This window comes from Dendrobates tinctorius, unplaced genomic scaffold (genome assembly GCF_039654945.1).
Source record: "Dendrobates tinctorius isolate UK_male_01 unplaced genomic scaffold, ASM3965494v1 ptg000257l, whole genome shotgun sequence".
Lineage (NCBI taxonomy): Eukaryota > Metazoa > Chordata > Amphibia > Anura > Dendrobatidae > Dendrobates > Dendrobates tinctorius.
The window spans coordinates 2053416-2071029 of NW_027361924.1; the positions used below are offsets into that span (position 1 = coordinate 2053416).

The 17614-nt window shown below is 48.0% G+C and overlaps 1 protein-coding gene across 2 annotated transcripts in view; it reads right to left on the minus strand.

Moving 5' to 3' along the window:
• Positions 1-16073, minus strand: part of LMF1 (lipase maturation factor 1) — a 229513-nt gene extending 213440 nt beyond the window's left edge. Inside the window, exons 1-2 of one of the 2 annotated variants that reach the window (XM_073558439.1) lie at positions 15735-16073; positions 4712-5021 (exon numbers count right to left, since the gene is read on the minus strand). In XM_073558439.1, coding sequence (XP_073414540.1) covers positions 4712-5021; positions 15735-15930 — 506 coding nt within the window. In that variant the 5' untranslated portion in view covers positions 15931-16073. The remainder of the gene's footprint in view (positions 1-4711; positions 5022-15734) is intronic. The other variant, XM_073558440.1, reaches the window with a different exon arrangement.
• Between the last annotated feature and the right edge of the window lie 1541 nt (positions 16074-17614).

Consider the following 17614-nt stretch of genomic DNA (forward strand, 5'->3'; position numbering starts at 1 on the left):
TTAATATCTCAAGAACGATTAAAAATGTTAACATGCAGTAAATTGCAAAATTGCTTGTATTTGCAAGAACTATCAGACAACAGCCCATTTATGACGATGGTGAAAACCCCTTTAAATTATCATATATAATGTAGTCCTAATCTTACCGGTCCCTACAGTCACAAAATCCACATTCAGACAAAATCTAACATCACTATTTCAGCAGGACCAGAGGGGCGCTCCTCCCAATTATTTCAAGTGGTCCAGAATGATATTACCTAACCACTAAATGACTTTTTAAGAAGCAGCCCATGATAGACACAGAAGTGTCAGAGGACTGGACGAGAAAAACACTTGAAAAAATAAAAACTTTCCCATACAAGGAAGAGAAATGGAAAGTGAATTATCTCATTAAATCTAAGTCGCTGCCAGGATCTTTGCCCTATTTCACCAGGACACTGCGAGGCGGACTGGTGCCTGATTTGGTTATATCTCTATGAATGGCCCTCGGCCAACGATTTTCATTGTGGAAATTGGCTTTTGTCAAGTTATGTAAGGGCCAGATTAAAAGATGTGAAGGCAAGCAGTGCTTCTTCATTCGTTCTACCCCCCCTGGGGGAGAGGAATATTGTGCTGATTCTGGAAATCCACAAACATTGGGATGCATTACAGAGCTCAGTTGTCTGACTGCAGGGAGAAGATTTAAAGGGATTTGCTATATTTTTGAGTTGACGACCTGCGAGATGTGCAGCCTGACAGCCTTATATACGGAGGTTGTAATTAAGCAACGTATATCTAGCAACATATATCTAGTCTCAGAAGACCAAGCTAATTTACTGGGCAGTTACCTTTTAGGCCACTGTCGTTCTCTTCACGGACCTCGAGGCCACTGTCGTTCTCTTCACGGACCTCGAGGCCACTGTCGTTCTCTTCACGGACCTCGAGGCCACTGTCGTTCTCTTCACGGACCTCGAGGCCACTGTCGTTCTCTTCACGGACCTCGAGGCCACTGTCGTTCTCTTCACGGACCTCGAGGCCATTGTCGTTCTCTTCACGGACCTCGAGGCCATTGCCGTTCTTTTCCCGGACCTCGAGGCCATTGTCGTTCTTTTCCCGGACCTCAAGGCCATTGTCATTCTTTTCACGGACCGCGAGGCCATTGTCGTTCTTTTCACGGATCTCGGGGCCATTGTCATTCTTTTCAAGGACCCCGAGACCATTGTCGTTCTATTCGAGGACCTCGAGGCCATTGTCATTCTTTTCACGGACCTCAAGGCCATTGTCGTTCTTTTTATGGACCTCAAGACCATTGTCATTCTTTTCACGGACCGCGAGGCCATTGTCGTTCTTTTCACGGACCTCAAAGGCCATTGTCATTCTTTTCACAGACCTCGAGGCCATTGTCATTCTTTTCACGGACCTCAAAGGCCATTGTCATTCTTTTTATGGACTGCAAGGTCATTTTTGTTTGTTTCATGGACCTGGAGGCCAGTCTTGTTCTCTTCACAGACCTTACGGCTGTTCCCATCCCTTTCATGGACCTTGAGGTCATTCTTCATTTTTATTCTTTTCATTAACCTTCGGGTCATCCTAAAGGTTACTAAATTATCAAACATTAGATCTCAAGGAAAATAATCTGTGGGCTCATCATAGGAGTGAGAATAACCAGATATGTTTGTCACAGCAATGAAAATCATCTGGAGGTGCAATGAGAAATATCCCAAAAGATATGAAGATCCATCAGGGGGAAAAAAGAATAACAATAAGTTCAGTCAAGGCAATGAGAAAGACATCAAGATCAATCAAGGGAATAAAACTGACCTTGAAGATCCAGAAAAAAAAAAAATGAACTGAATGGTAATGAAGATAACCTGAAGGTCCATCAAAAGAATGTGAAATAGGAACATCAAATGCAGGAGAATGACCTCAAGGTTTATTAAGAGACTAAAAATGAAATGAAGGTCTATCAAAAGAGTGAGCCTGGCTCAAAGGTCCACTAGCAGAATGAAAATTACTTGAAGGTCCCTAAAAAGAAGGGAAATAATCAGAGAGTTCAACAAAAGCATGAGAATAGCCTTAAAGTCCATCCAGGGAATGTGAATGACCAGAAGCGTCATAATGAAACGAACCGAAAACTCACCAAGGAATAAAAATGACCCGATTGTCTATAAAGTGCATGTAAACAACCTGAAGGTCCACAAAAACAACAAGAATGACCCACAGGTCCATGAAAACAATGAGATCGACAAGAACGTTCACGAAAAAAATGAAAATGGCACACAAGTCCAAAAAAACAACAAGAGTGACTCGAAGGTCAAGGAAAAGAGCGAGAATGACCCACAGGTCAATAATAACAATAAGAAAGGTCATCAGGTCATGAAAAGAACGAGAATCACTCGAAGGTAAATGAAAGGAACAATAATAACCCTAAGGTCAAATAAAAGAATGAGAATCGCCTCACAATCCCTGAAAAGCATGAGAATGATCTGAAGATTCATCAAAAGCATAAGAATGATCTGAAGACCCATCAAAAGCATGAGAGTGACCAAAAAGTTCATCAGGCAAATAAGAATGACCTAGAGGTCCAACAAAAGAAAACGAACAGCCTGAAGATCCATCAAAAGCATGAAAATGACCTAAAGGTTCACCAGAAAAACGAGAGTAACCCGAAAGTTTATCGGGAAATGAGAATAGCCTGACGGTCCTTCGAAAGAATAAGAATGACCTGAAGGTCCATCAAATGAGTGAGAATGTCCTGACTGTTCATCGGTAGCTTTAGAAAGAGGTGAAGGTCTATCAAAAGCATGAGAATAATGGTCCATTAAGTGAATGAGAAGGTCCAACAAGGAAATTAAATTGACCAGAAGATCCACAAAAGAAAAAATGGGAATGACATAAAGGTTCATCAAGGAAATGAAAATTACGTGATGGTCCATTCTACAGAATGAGAATGACCTCAAGAATCATCATGGGAATGTGTTAGGGAATGAGAAGGACCTGGAGGTTCATCAAGGCAATCTGATCGGCATTCCAGGTTACGGTCATGACGCCCAATCAATAAATATAATACTGGGGATTTAGAGGTATGGATTTCTTTTCGATCTATATGCTTCTGGTGGTCATAGTAAAGTAGCACCCTTCAGCTGCTGGAACAATGCCGTTGGCACCGTCTCGCCAGCATTCTAGAAGGAAGAAGGGACGTGTGAGTTTGGCTTTGAAACTGATCCCCTCTTCTCTCACTGGTGACACAGGAAGTTTCCTCAACGCTTCTTCCTTTGCAGGAAGGATGACCCCCTATGAGCCCTGTACATTGACTTTTAAAAGTCTCGCGGATAATCTGCTTCCCTTTTTGTCTTCTATCCTCAAGTCTGTGAAAAACATGAACTAAAACAAAGGCGACTCTGTTCCCCGGGCCAAACAGAAGGGACAGATAAAAGGAGGTAGGAATGGGCAATTAACCGAGCATCGAGGGCGCTGAGCGCTCCGACTGCAGCAGATCTGTGATGTGCATCCTGTAAATGCGCACGTGCTCCATGGATATGTATGTTCTGGGAATACGTGACTGTAGGGTGCGATGAGAAATTTACCATGGTCTGCTTTTACTGTCATTTTTTGCATTGGTGAACCAGAGAGCTCAGGATGAACAGTGGTAGTGGCACCACTTTAGGATCGATGGGGGTCCATCCCTTAAGACCCCAACGATCTTGAGAAGGAAGAAGCCACAGCGCTGATTGAGGTCTACCCTGCACAGTGGTGCCAAAAATGTTTACAAACCCGTATTAACCAATCGTCTTGCACCTGTCTCCTCGACCATAAATCAAGGGCGATCCCTGATGGTTCGCTACGGGCGAGCACACATTTTGCCAGTAAACAGCCCTCTGGGAGCGAGCTCAAAAACATCTCACCTGTGACTAGTCAAGCGTGCCTGGGTACAAGCAACGGTGCCAGCGCTCAGGTGAGCAGTATCGGCAATCTGGGGCCTTGCCGGGGAGCAGGTGCGGGCAGTGACGGGTCAGTCGGCAGATACGGGGAGTGGTACCTGCTCTCCGTAACACAGGAGCGCAGCCTGATAAAGCTGCCCATCATGTGTGTCACAGTGTGTGCACAATCATAATGCGCCCTCCTTGTCACTGACCCATGGCCGCTGTGTAATGAAAGGTACAAGTACGCACCAGTGAGCGCCAGCAATGAGACGTCTTCTGCTGGGTTTCCTTCTGAGCATAAAAAAGAAACTAATATGTTGTTTGATGTATGATTGTCACAATGGGCTTGAGCTCCAGTGCTGTCTGGGAATCTGGCCCAATGGTAGGACGGAGAGACAGCTGCTTATGGGGCGACATGCAACTAATACTCCCTCCAGGTGCAGTCAGACACCAGGGGAATTCTTAAAGGAGTTGTCCAGTTACATACAAAATATTACATTACTCATCCTGTACTGATCCGGAGTTACCTCCTGTATTATACCCCAGAGCTGCACTCACTATTCTGCTGGTACAGTCACTGTGTACATACATTACATTACTGATCCTGAGTTACATCCTGTATTATACCCCAGAGCTGCACTCACTATTCTGCTGGTGCAGTCACTGTGTACATACATTACATTACTGATCCTGAGTTACATCCTGTATTATACCCCAGAGCAGCACTCACTATGAAATGACCAGTGTAAGCCCGCGCCATGATGTGTTGATACCGCTCCACAGATGGTGGACTAGACCGGGGCACTCACCACAGTTGTCCCACGCTCACTACAGAGTGGTACAGGACCCACAGCGCCCCCATCAGGATCATGTTGGCACATCCAGTTATTACAATGAAGGCTGATACTACAAGACCCAGCAGTGCGATGTTATCCAGGTGGGCATCCATGGTGGACCAGTCCAGCAACCAGAGGACGGTGGGCGCGTGGCTGAAGGCTTCCATGCCAATCTTGCCCCCGCAGTACTGCTTGATGTTTTCTAGGTGCGTCTTGCATGGCAGTAATCCCCGATCCCCGATCAGCTGCTTGTTTTGATGTAAAGCCACGAGAAAAGCCACGACTACGAGAGAGGAAGAGACACGAGTAAGTGGGGGGGGGTCGATCCACAGAAGGAAATGCCACAGCAATGCATTATTCTGTCTGCGCTCACTTTGTGTCAGTCTGCACTGCATCCTAGCATTTTATTCACACCTGACAAGTATAGCTGGAATAGGGGTCTGGTCTGGAATCCAATCAGGGGTACGGTCTGGGGGCCTGAGAAATTTTAGAGGACTGTTTTGAAGTCCAATCCATTTTAGAAGATCTGGCCCAGGGGGTCTAAAATTATCGTAGAGGGTCTGGTTTGGGGACTGAATCATTTTTTAGGTCTAGTTTTAAGTTTAATTTTTATTTAGAGGTCTAAATTTATTCTAAGGGTCTTGTCTGGAGACTAATTTTAGGGATATGATGTGACTTCATCTTGGGTTTGATGGTCCTGGTTTGGGGGTCGGATTCATATTAAGGCTTTGATCTGGGAGGACTGAGTAATTTCAGAAGGGTAGTTTGAAGACTTATTAATTTTAGGGTGTCTGGTCTAGGGGTCCAAATGTATTTTAGGGGTACGGTCTGGGGGCTGAATAGTCTTAGAGGTATAGTTTGAAATCAGAATTTTAGAGCTCTAGTCTGGGGTATATATTTATTTAAATGTCTGGTCAGGGATACAAATAATTTATAGGGTCTGGACCTATAGGGGTTTGGGCTGGGGCCTAAATTTATTTTAAGGGCCTGGTTTGGGATATATATTTAACCTTTGAGGTTTGGGGTCTAACAGATTGGGGTGGGGGGACTGATTTAGGGTCTGTAGGAGTTTAATAGTCTTGATAAGTGGGGTAACTGCATTTGAGGGCCTAAATTTCTAAGTAATTTGGGGGTCTGCATTAATTTTAGGGGTATGGCCTGGGGTCTCAATCATTTTAGGGGCTTGTTATGGGGTCTGAGGTTGCAGAAGGGAAGCTGATCCAGGGTCTTTATGAGATATGTGAAGTAACTGCATTTGGTGGCCTTGGGACCGATTTAATTTTAGGGGTCTGTTCTGGGGTCTGAGTTATTTTAGGGGCTTGGTAAGGGGGCTGACAGATTAAGGGGGCTGAGCTCAGGTCTTTACGAGTTTAATAATCTTGATCTGTGGGGTAACTGCATTAGGAGGTCAATGGTCTTAACTAATTTTGGGGTCTGAATTCATTTTAGGGGTCTGGCCTGGGGTATGAATCATTTTTAGGGGCTTAGTATGGGGTGTGTCTGATTTGGGGGGGTGCTCATTTAAGGTCTTAATGAGATCTGTGGTGTACCTGTATTTGGAGACTTAGGGTCCTATGAGGAGTCTGAATTATTTTAGGGGACTGGAATGGGGTCTAACTGAGAATGTAGGGTCTTTATGAGTTTATAGTCTTGATCTGTGGTGCAACTGATTTTGGGGGCCTAGAGTCCTACGTAATTTTGGGGTCTGAATTCATTTCAGGGGTTTAGTATGGGGTCGCTCATTTAGGAAGTATGAGAATTTTTCTAGTAACCGCATTTTGAGGCCTAGGGTCGAAAGTAATGTGGGGGTTTGAATCATCTTAGGGGCTTTATATGGGGTCTGACAAATGGGGGGATGGACGGTCCTTATGAGATGAGTGGTGTTGCATCAATGAATTTGGGGGCAGAAGTAAGTGGATCTTTTCTAAAACATCCTCAGCACCCCTGCCCTATAATGTAGCACAGTAAAGGCTGGCTTAAAGAAAGTGAGAAGGGTCCACAGCGAGTCCCCCCACCCCAGAGCGCAGACTTGGTCCCCGGAGACCTTTATCCCAACCTGTCCGTGTGGTCAAAACCATTCGCCCCTATCCTAAAAACATTACCAGGTCGTTTCAGAAGGTAGAGGAGCTAGTCCAAGACCTGGCATGGAGGAGTCATAAAAAGTGCCAGCGCCTCCCACTGCCAATAAAGCCACTTTCATTGCAGCAGACTAACATTATTTGCCCCGTAAACGCGGCCGCCGCGGCCAAACGGAAGCGCTTTTCCTGCGCAGTCTGTCTGAGGGATTTAATTACAGCCCCTGAGCCTGGGACCAAACCCGTGTAAGGAAGCGCAGCTCAGAGCGGCTGCATTAACTCTTTTTTTTGGTTTTTTTTTGCATTTTTTTCTGTACCCAGCGACGTCCCAGTACCCCACGGTCACCATCATAATCCCCCAAAAAGTTTATTTATATATTTTTTTGTCCAGGATTCCAACTTTGTAGCATACTTTGTGTTCAGGATCCCTGCTAGAAATATTATTGCTAAAATCCAAAAGCTAAAAAAAAAAAAAAAAAAAAAAAAAAAAAAAGGGTTAGTGGTGATGTGCCATCAATCAATGAGGGGATGTCGCAGACCCTCGATGATATACGGAAGTCCATTTCCCACCTCCCCGGTTCTGGTTTTGATGAAAATTCTGCATGAGCAAAACAGGGATAGTTAGATAAGTGAGGTTAGGCGATATGAGAGTGTAAAGTAAGGGGTTTTTAGGCCACGCTTAAAACTGTGGCTATTGGGAATGAATCGAATTGTCCTGGGAGGAGATAGGGGACAATGATGACTGCAAAGTCTTCATAAGTTTCTGCGTGTTAATGCCATATATATTTCTATATGTGTGGAAAGTGGGGGTGTCCTGAGCGGGGTGACAGTTCTTGATGGACAATGAAAGAAGGTTGTGGTCAGACAGTGGGAGAGAGGAGCTAGTAAAGTCATGCAGTGAGCACAGCCGGGAGAAGATCAGGTCCAGCATATTCCCGCCTTCATGTGTGGGAGCGTTAGTGAGCTGTGAAAGGCCGAAGGAGGAGGTTAGAGATAAAAGGCGTAGAGCAGATGGGGCGAGGGGATCATCAATTGGGATATTAAAGCAGAATATAATTTTCTGAGACAGACTGATATTACCCAAAACACAAGCACAAGGCAGAGACGTCCAGTAAATCCATTTCCTCAAGATCAATGCTGAAAGCTGCTAGGGGAATTCAGAGAAGTATCTGCCGATTGTTGCATAACAGGATCATGTGCCCGGACTGAACGTACTAAGCCTGCAGAGGAACAGGATCCTACAGAGGAGACAGTGTGTGGCCCTAATGTCAGAGGGACCGCAATGACTTCCAGGGGGGCAGCTGAACGTGATCAACCCACAAAAGAGCCACACTGTCCAAGCAGTCCGGTAGCATGCAAAACAATGCCACGGGGTGGCCCCAAAACACACAGCCCCACGGGGTGGCCCCAAAACACACAGCCCCACGGGGTGGCCCCAAAACACACAGCCCCACGGGGTGGCCCCAAAACACACAGCCCCACGGGGTGGCCCCAAAACACACAGCCCCACGGGGTGGCCCCAAAACACACAGCCCCACGGGGTGGCCCCAAAACACACAGCCCCACGGGGTGGCCCCAAAACACACAGCCCCACGGGGTGGCCCCAAAACACACAGCCCCACGGGGTGGCCCAAAACAAACAGTCCCACGGGGTGGCCCAAAACAAACAGTCCCACGGGGTGGCCCAAAACAAACAGTCCCACGGGGTGGCCCAAAACAAACAGTCCCACGGGGTGGCCCAAAACAAACAGTCCCACGGGGTGGCCCAAAACAAACAGTCCCACGGGGTGGCCCAAAACAAACAGTCCCACGGGGTGGCCCAAAACAAACAGTCCCACGGGGTGGCCCAAAACAAACAGTCCCACAGGGTGGCCCAAAGCAACAGTCCCACAGGGTGGCCCAAAGCAACAGTCCCACAGGGTGGCCCAAAGCAACAGTCCCACAGGGTGGCCCAAAGCAACAGTCCCACAGGGTGGCCCAAAACAACAGTCCCACAGGGTGGCCAGAGGTCCTTTAGAGGGCACAAACAACAGTCCCAAAGAATGCAAAACCATGGTCCCATAAAATGCCCTATCACGAGTTATGGAGTAGCACACGGTGCCCGGAGCATGTCATCTCTGAGCTGTACATGTGTTTGCATGCACCGGCTTTGTGGAAACTGTGGAGTGACCCTTATTGTGGACGCTGCCAGTGACACATTGAGGAATCAGGGAGGGTAGAAGAACTGAGACTTCTCACCCCATTATCATAGCTAGGGTGGATCTCCGGCACCGTGCCCGTGTACAGCTCATCCTTTATGTGCCGGTTCCTTGGGTCAACTTATTCTTCACCGTATTTTATTTCATCATTTCAGCCATGATCTATTTAAGCCCCGACATCAGCAGAAAAAAAAATAAAAATAAATCTTCATAATCCTGTAATAACAGTAAATCCGAGGCGGCGGGAACCCCCTACACATCCGGGAGATCATCGGGCGCTAAATGCTGAACGTGGGCATTTATCTGTGCACGATCTGGAAACACGACGTACAATCATCCACGATCATCCTAATCCCAGAACATAGAACAAAGGCTACAAAAATATCTAGGAGGCCTCAAAAAGAGAGGCCAAGACATAGTAGGACAAAAAATGGATGGGTCAATGTGGGGGGGCTCTATCTTTTCTAACAATTCTGCTTAAAAAATCTCCTACCGTTTTATGTACGCAGCTCCTATGCAGACCGACGTGTGTCCATGGTGATAGTCTACAAAGGAACCCTGGGCAGTCTGCGCCCCAGCAGAGATCGAAGGGAGGATAGCAACAGGATCTACACAGGGAGCTGTATACACAAAACAGGAGATTTTTTTCTTAACTTTTACTTGGAAAAGTTGCTTCATTTTTGCACCAAATGCCACCCAGACACAACAGCGCTCTCCCCGCTAATCACCGGCGGAAGACGGAGGCCTCCGAAAGGATTTACATCGGAGTCTTTTTATTTTTTTTAAGCTCCAATTTTAATTATGAACATGAACGTTCACCAAAAATATCATTTTCCACGGTTATTTCAATAAAATTTCTCAAGAGCTGCGTGAAACCACGGCCAATTAAGAGAGCGGGGAGAAGGGGAGTGGGGCGGCCGATTTTAGGAGGAGAGTCGTATAGTTCATGCACATAGATCAGCTGGACTGACGGGAACACAAGAGTCCGATGTCTGCTCCGTTATAAGGATGTAATGATCGTGGCGCAGACACGGCTGCCGCCTTCTAGGAATTTTTACGTAAAACTTCCTATAGTTCCATTAATACAGGAGCCATACTCCGCAAGATTTCCTAGAAGATAGTCCAGAATCGTACACTTGCCAAACATGTGATAATATGAGGCGACGTCAAAGCTTCAGCAGTGAATCTTATGCCAGATATTTAAGTTATCGGGGAACTAGCGCTGTCTCCAACCCCAAAAGTGAAAAATGAATAAAAAAAATATGAGACTCTATTCTAATTTTGTGCTCCTCTTGTCTCCTGCTCTTAGATTTTGGGTGGCAGCTATCTTCATAAGCCTTATTGGCTGTCACAGTCCTGTACTACTAACATCCCAATGTGGACACATTTGGTGGCAGCTTTTTCCCCTTTACATCAAAAGGACTGGGCATGCTGACATCCAACATGCCCGATCTTTCTTTCTTTCTACGGACATTGGAGTAAAAATTGTTTAAATGACCCCACCTAAATCAGCATGTTTATACGAAGACCCTAAAGGGATTCTTCTGGGATTTAAAGAGTGATGATCACCGATCATATGATCGAAGAAGACAGGAAGTGGCACAGCGCCATACGCTATGTAGTGGTCGAGAATGGTACTGCAAGCGATCTGCTATTCACTTCTATATACGGACCTGTTCTGCTTCCGAAGTGCTGCTGTACCTTCAAATCTTGGAAGTACCAGGAGGGAAACTTCCACTTTCAGGGTATGTCGTAGTAATAAGAGACAGCAATACCCCAAGAACTAACTAATGGAGACTGGTGTAAATCAGGGCACCCCCTACTCCGTCCGATTCTCACACAATAGCCTGACTGCTTTCTAAAAGGGTCAATTTTGGACCCCTTTTTGCACCCCCCCCCAGTTCCCATCTCAAGCTGTTCTCAGCTGGAGCAGCTGGGGTGGAACATTAGCTTTTTTCGTCGCGGGGAGAATATCTGATTTTCCGCCACATTTCTAACACGAGCTCTCAGGAGAGTGGAGGGACGGCGCAAATTCCTCTCCTCTGTAATGAAGGAGCTCCACACATGAGCAGTCCTCCGCGGGAACGCCCAGGACACAAGTCACACAAGTACAGCTGTCGTGTCGTGCCGCGCCGCACCGGGTGCAAAATGTGCAGCAAAGAGTCAATTATTGACAATTTGTAAGGAAATTTGACAAAGTATTAGCGCCCTTAACAAAATCTGCTTTCTGTCTTAGATATGAAAAAAAAAAATCCAAGTGTATTTGATGCAGATTCTGCTGCGGATTTTAGCGCAGATTTTACTCTATGTACTGTAAAGACTAAAATCCACAGTGAAAAATATGCACAAAGGATTGTGCCTCGGTAGGACCTGGCAATCACGTGATCTCTGGTCTCTGCCACCCTGGCAGAGCTGCAGGGTCTTACCAGACCCTAATTATCTCTGCCAGGCCTGCCTTGTCAAGGGAGTGTTTTTTCTCCCTGTAACCGGGGCACCTATGGATGCCCCAGTTACAGCCGGGAACAATAAAAGAAAAAAATGTATTCTCCGGAAATCTTTTTCGATATCTTGGGGGACAAATGATGTAAAAAATAAAAACATGTATAAAACATCTACAGAAAAAAAAATGTATTCTACATAAAAAAAAATTCTATATAGAATACATTTTTATTAATATAATTATTTATATAAAAATTACAGATAAAGTATCCGAATGACCGTAATAATGACAATGGGAAGTACGAACAGTAAAAAATGTAAACAAAAACCAAGCCAATTTTTTTTTTTTTTGCAATATTTATATCGCAAACAAAAATTATATAAAATGATTCAATAATTTACACATACAAGATAGCGCTAAAAATATATATTAAAATCTGTTCTGCTTAAAAAAATTCCTCAAATAACCAAAACAATGGAAAAAAAATCCAAAACGATGGCTGCTGATAAGAAAAAGCAAAAAAAATATTAACAAATCGGCCACTCATTAAGAGGTTTAACTCTAACAGCAGCTTGACAAGAATGGGCAAAATCTGTTCCCTTGTAAAGTACAGGCTGAAATCAGCAGCAAAATCTCCATCTGTAATCCGTAACACGTGAGGATCCTGGTGCGGTTTTTGGAACAGATTTGCAGCCTAACAAAAAATCTGCAACAAATCTTTGATGTCCGTATTCACCCTCGGATCTTTTGACCCACAGAGTTTTTAGATGGATTTTGGAGCAGATTCGGCTATGAAAAACTGCTGCAAATATTCTTTGAATAAGTTTCCTCGGCATTTCAGAGGGAATACATGGTGGGGTGTGTGAGGAAAAGCAACATTTTGATTCTTCAGGCGTTTCTGCTTGAAATAATAATAATCTTTCCAAATCTAACGTCTGAATCCACTGAAGCAGATTTCGCTGCGTTTTTTAATGCAGATTTGCTGCATAAAAATGAAAAATCACCAAAGAACTTTGTTAGTTTACCAAAAACCCGACATGTCAGGAAGGGGATAATATAAAGACTGGTGAATCTGCAAAATGATTTGCTATTGTCCCCGTACAATGTGAATAATTCCCTCGGACGGGGCATCGGGCCAGGAATGCATCATGTGAGGTCGGTTTGCTTACGATATTTTGCCCAGTTTAAGGTTCCTAATTCAAGACAGCGTTCAGAATCATAGGGGGGGGGGGTAATCGAGAGGGGCACGTGCCAAGTAAACATCCCCGTGGAGCTGGCGGGGTTATCAGGAATGTTCCAGTGCAATCACTGCCTCCGCCAGGAGATGCGGCGCTCGTCCACTCGGCAGGTCCCTCATGTGAAATCACGGCTGCAAAAATGGTTTTCATTAAACACCAACGTGACCCTCAGCAAATCCACAGCGAAGGCTGAAAATCCAGAGAGCGGGATCGTCCGTCACATATATGTGCTTCACCCATCTCAGGAAAGAGGACAACGATTATCCAAAATAGACAAGAACAAAGTAAAGAGCTGAACTACAACTAACACAACAAGAGGTTTCTACAAATCCTACACAAGTGTCGCTTTTACTGACTGCTGCAGTCTCCGAATTATTCACCCCTGCATGACGAGTGTCTCTGGTGTACCTGCAGGAGGAAGAACGAAGCACACGCTGAAGAGAGCACCCTGAATACAGTGATACATGGCAATGGTTTGGTGATGCCCACAGCAAAGAATGGCGGAGGCTTGTGATGTCTCCGATTACGTCCCTTTTTGCTTTTTACCTGACTAAGGCTACTTTCACACTTGCGCTTTTTTGAACGCGCATAAGAACGCGCCATGCGTTTTTTAATGCGTTTTCTTGTTTTTTGCGCATGGCTTTTGCAAAAAAAAAAACGCATGCGTTTTATTGCGCTGACGTGCGCATGACTATGCGCACGTCAGCGCTCCCATAGACTTTAATGGGTTTTGGGTGAATTTAGTGCGCATGCGTTTTTTTGAGACAGGTCGGACGCACAAAAAATGCAACAGGATTGCATTTTGTGCGCCCAGACGCAGACTACAAAAAAACGCATGCGCGTACAAACGCATGACAATGCGCACCCATGTTAAATATAGGGGGAAAAACGCCTGCGCATTTATGCGCAAAAACGCAGCGCAAAAAAACGCAAGTGTGAAAGTAGCCTTATTGCAGAGACCAAAAATTAATGTCTCTTGCAGAAAGGTTGTGGTTCTTCATATTTGTTTTTTTTCTAGAGCTTTAAAGGGAATCTGTCACCTCATTTTTCGAGTATCAGCTGCGGCCACTGCCATCAGGGGCTTATCTACAGCATTCTGTAATGCTGTAGATAAGCCCCCGATGTAACCTGAACGATAATAAAAATGAGTTATATCATACTCACCCAGGGGCAGTCTGGGTCCGGTTTTGGTCCGATGGGTGTTGCGCTCCAGCGCCTCCCATCTTCTAATGGTGACGTCCTCTTCTTTGCTGCCTGTCGTGGCTCCTGCGCAGGCGCACTGCTCTGCCCTGTTGAGGGCCAGGCAGAGTCCTGCAGTGCGCAGGCGCCCGGAGAAGTCCGGCGCCTGCGCACTGCAGTTTTCTGCTCTGCCCTGAATAGGGCAGAGCAGTGCGCCTGCGCAGGAGCCACGACAGGCAGCAAAGAAGAGGACGTCACTGTTAGAAGATGGGAGGCGCCAGAGCACAACACCCATCGGACCAAAACCGGACCGACCCCCAGGTGAGTATAATCTAACTCGTTTTTCTTATCTTTCAGGTTACATCGGGGGCTTATCTACAGCATTACAGAATGCTGTAGATAAGCCCCTGATGGCGGTGGCCGCAGCTGATACTCGAAAAATGGGGTGGCAGATTCCCTTTAAAGTTGAAAACGTTCATATTGTTTGTACTGTGAAATGTGGATGAAAGATGGCGGGGGCTCCTGACGCCTACAGTGAAGGATGACGGGGGCTCCTGACGCCTACAGTGAAGGATGACGGGGGCTCCTGACGCCTACAGTGAAGGATGACGGGGGCTCCTGACGCCTACAGTGAAGGATGACGGGGGCTCCTGACGCCTACAGTGAAGGATGACGGGGGCTCCTGACGCCTACAGTGAAGGATGACGGGGGCTCCTGACGCCTACAGTGAAGGATGACGGGGGCTCCTGACGCCTACAGTGAAGGATGACGGGGGCTCCTGACGCCTACAGTGAAGGATGACGGGGGCTCCTGACGCCTACAGTGAAGGATGACGGGGGCTCCTGACGCCTACAGTGAAGGATGACGGGGGCTCCTGACGCCTACAGTGAAGGATGACGGGGGCTCCTGACGCCTACAGTGAAGGATGACGGGGGCTCCTGACGCCTACAGTGAAGGATGACGGGGGCTCCTGACGCCTACAGTGAAGGATGACGGGGGCTCCTGACGCCTACAGTGAAGGATGACGGGGGCTCCTGACGCCTACAGTGAAGGATGACGGGGGCTCCTGACGCCTACAGTGAAGGATGACGGGGGCTCCTGACGCCTACAGTGAAGGATGACGGGGGCTCCTGACGCCTGCAGTGAAGGATGACGGGGGCTCCTGACGCCTACAGTGAAGGATGACGGGGGCTCCTGACGCCTACAGTGAAGGATGACGGGGGCTCCTGACGCCTACAGTGAAGGATGACGGGGGCTCCTGACGCCTACAGTGAAGGATGACGGGGGCTCCTGACGCCTACAGTGAAGGATGACGGGGGCTCCTGACGCCTACAGTGAAGGATGACGGGGGCTCCTGACGCCTACAGTGAAGGGTGACGGGGGCTCCTGACGCCTACAGTGAAGGGTGACGGGGGCTCGTGACGCCTACAGTGAAGGGTGACGGGGGCTCGTGACGCCTACAGTGAAGGGTGACGGGGGCTCGTGACGCCTACAGTGAAGGGTGACGGGGGCTCGTGACGCCTACAGTGAAGGGTGACGGGGGCTCGTGACGCCTACAGTGAAGGATGGTGGGGGCTCCTGATGCCTACAGTGAAGGATGGCGGGGGCTCCTGATGCCTACAGCGAAGGATATCGGGGGCTTGTAATGCCTACAGTATATGATGGCGGGGGGGGCTCGTCATGCCTACAGCAAAAGATGGCTGGAGGCTTGATGCTTACAATGAAAGATGGCGGGGGGCTCTTGATGCCTACAATGAAGGATGGTGGGGGCTTGTGACGCCTACAGTGAAGTGTGGTGGGGGTCAGTGACGATTATATACCTATATATCTATACACACTAGTATACAGTGCACAATATACACTCACAGTATATGGCCGCCACAGCTCTCAGCAACACTATCCTAGTGAGCCAGTAAGTGTCAGGTAGCAGGGAATCCCTGTGACTGCCATGCCGCTTCTCCTCCGGCTCCTTCCTTTCCTCAGCCTCCACTTCTTTTCCCTTCCTTCTCCTCAGCAGGGATTCGCCGCTGGGCGCCGCCATCTTGTGCCTCACACTGCGCATGCGTCACCTGTCCTTCTCCCTTGTGCAGTGGAGCGGAGCCCTCAGTGTCCGGCAGGACGGACACCGGGCGGGAGGGGAGACTGCACGTCCCCAGAGTACCGGGATATTACACCCTGGAGAAGGGGGGAATCTAGTCAGAAACCCCGGGGAGATTATCCAGTCAGTGGGTGGTCGCTCCCTGTCGTCCTGTCACTTGTTTCTGTCACGTGTCGGATCATTGTCCTCCATTTCCCCTTCCAAGAGATCTAAGCTACTTTTTTTTTTTTTGCATCATTTCAACGAAACATGTAACTTTCCTCCAAAAAATACAGAAAAAAACTAATTGCACAGCATTCCGGACTCGCGATCCGCCTGCGCTATTTCAATAATTTGGCGCAAAGCAACAAAAAACTAAAAAAAATAGAAAATGACCCCCCCTCCCCCCCATAAATGAGGCATCAGGGCCAATATTTTTGTTTTTAACCCTTTTTTTTTTTTGCAAATTTTTTAGCACAAAACTGACATGATGAATTAAAATGTCGCAAAAATGCACTAAAAAAACCCCCAAAATAATCCAGGTGTTCGTAAGTCTAGGACGAGGGCGGGAGAACGTTTGCTCCAAGTTTTGTGACTTTTTTTTTTAAATAGTTGCCGTTGATGAATCAGATGAAAACTGAAAAAAATAAAAGATCAATGGAGAAACGTAAAAAAAGAGGTGAAAGCAAAGAAGAAGAGTAAGGTGCAAATAAAAAAAAAAAAAAGGCGCCAATGTAATAATGAATCTGCCCTGTGTGTGGGGATTGGCACGGTGTGTGTGGGGGGAATCGGCGCTGTGTGTGTGTGGCGGATCGACGCGGTGTGTGTGAGGGATCGGCGCGGTGTGTGTGTGAGGGATCGGCGCGGTGTGTGTGTGGGGGATCGGCGCGGTGTGTGTGTGGGGGATCGGCGCGGTGTGGGGGATCGGCGCAGTGTGTGTGTGTGGGGGATCGGCGCAGTGTGTGTGTGGGGGGGATCGGCGCAGTGTGTGTGTGGGGGGGGGATCGGCGCGGTGTGTGTGTGAGGGATCGGCGCGGTGTGTGTGTGGGGGATCGGCGCAGTGTGTGTGTGGGGGGGATCGGCGCAGTGTGTGTGTGGGGGGGATCGGCGCGGTGTGTTTGGGGGGGGGAACGGTGCGGTGTGTGTGGGGGATCGGCGCGGTGTGTGTGGGGGATCGGCGCAGTGTGTGTGTGGGGGATCGGCGCAGTGTGTGGGGGGGGATCGGCGCGGTGTGTGTGTGTGAGGGATCGGCGGTGTGTGTGGGGGGGAACGGCGCGGTGTGTGTGAGGGATCGGCGTGGTGTGTGTGTGAGGGATCGGTGCGGTGTGTGTGTGGGGGGAACGGCGCGGTGTGTGTGTGGGGGATCGGCGCGGTGTGTGTGTGGGGGGGAACGGCGCGGTGTGTGTGTGGGGGATCGGCGCGGTGTGTATGTGGGGGGGATCGGCGCGGTGTGTGTGTGAGGGATCGGCGCGGTGTGTGTGTGGGGGATCGGCGCGGTGTGTGTGAGGGATCGGTGTGTGTGTGTGGGGGATCGGCGCGGTGTGTGTGTGGGGGGGAACGGCGCGGTGTGTGTGTGGGGGATCGGCGCGGTGTGTGTGTGAGGGATCGGCGCGGTGTGTGTGGGGGATCAGCGCAGTGTGTGTGTGTGGGGGATCGGCGCGGTGTGTGT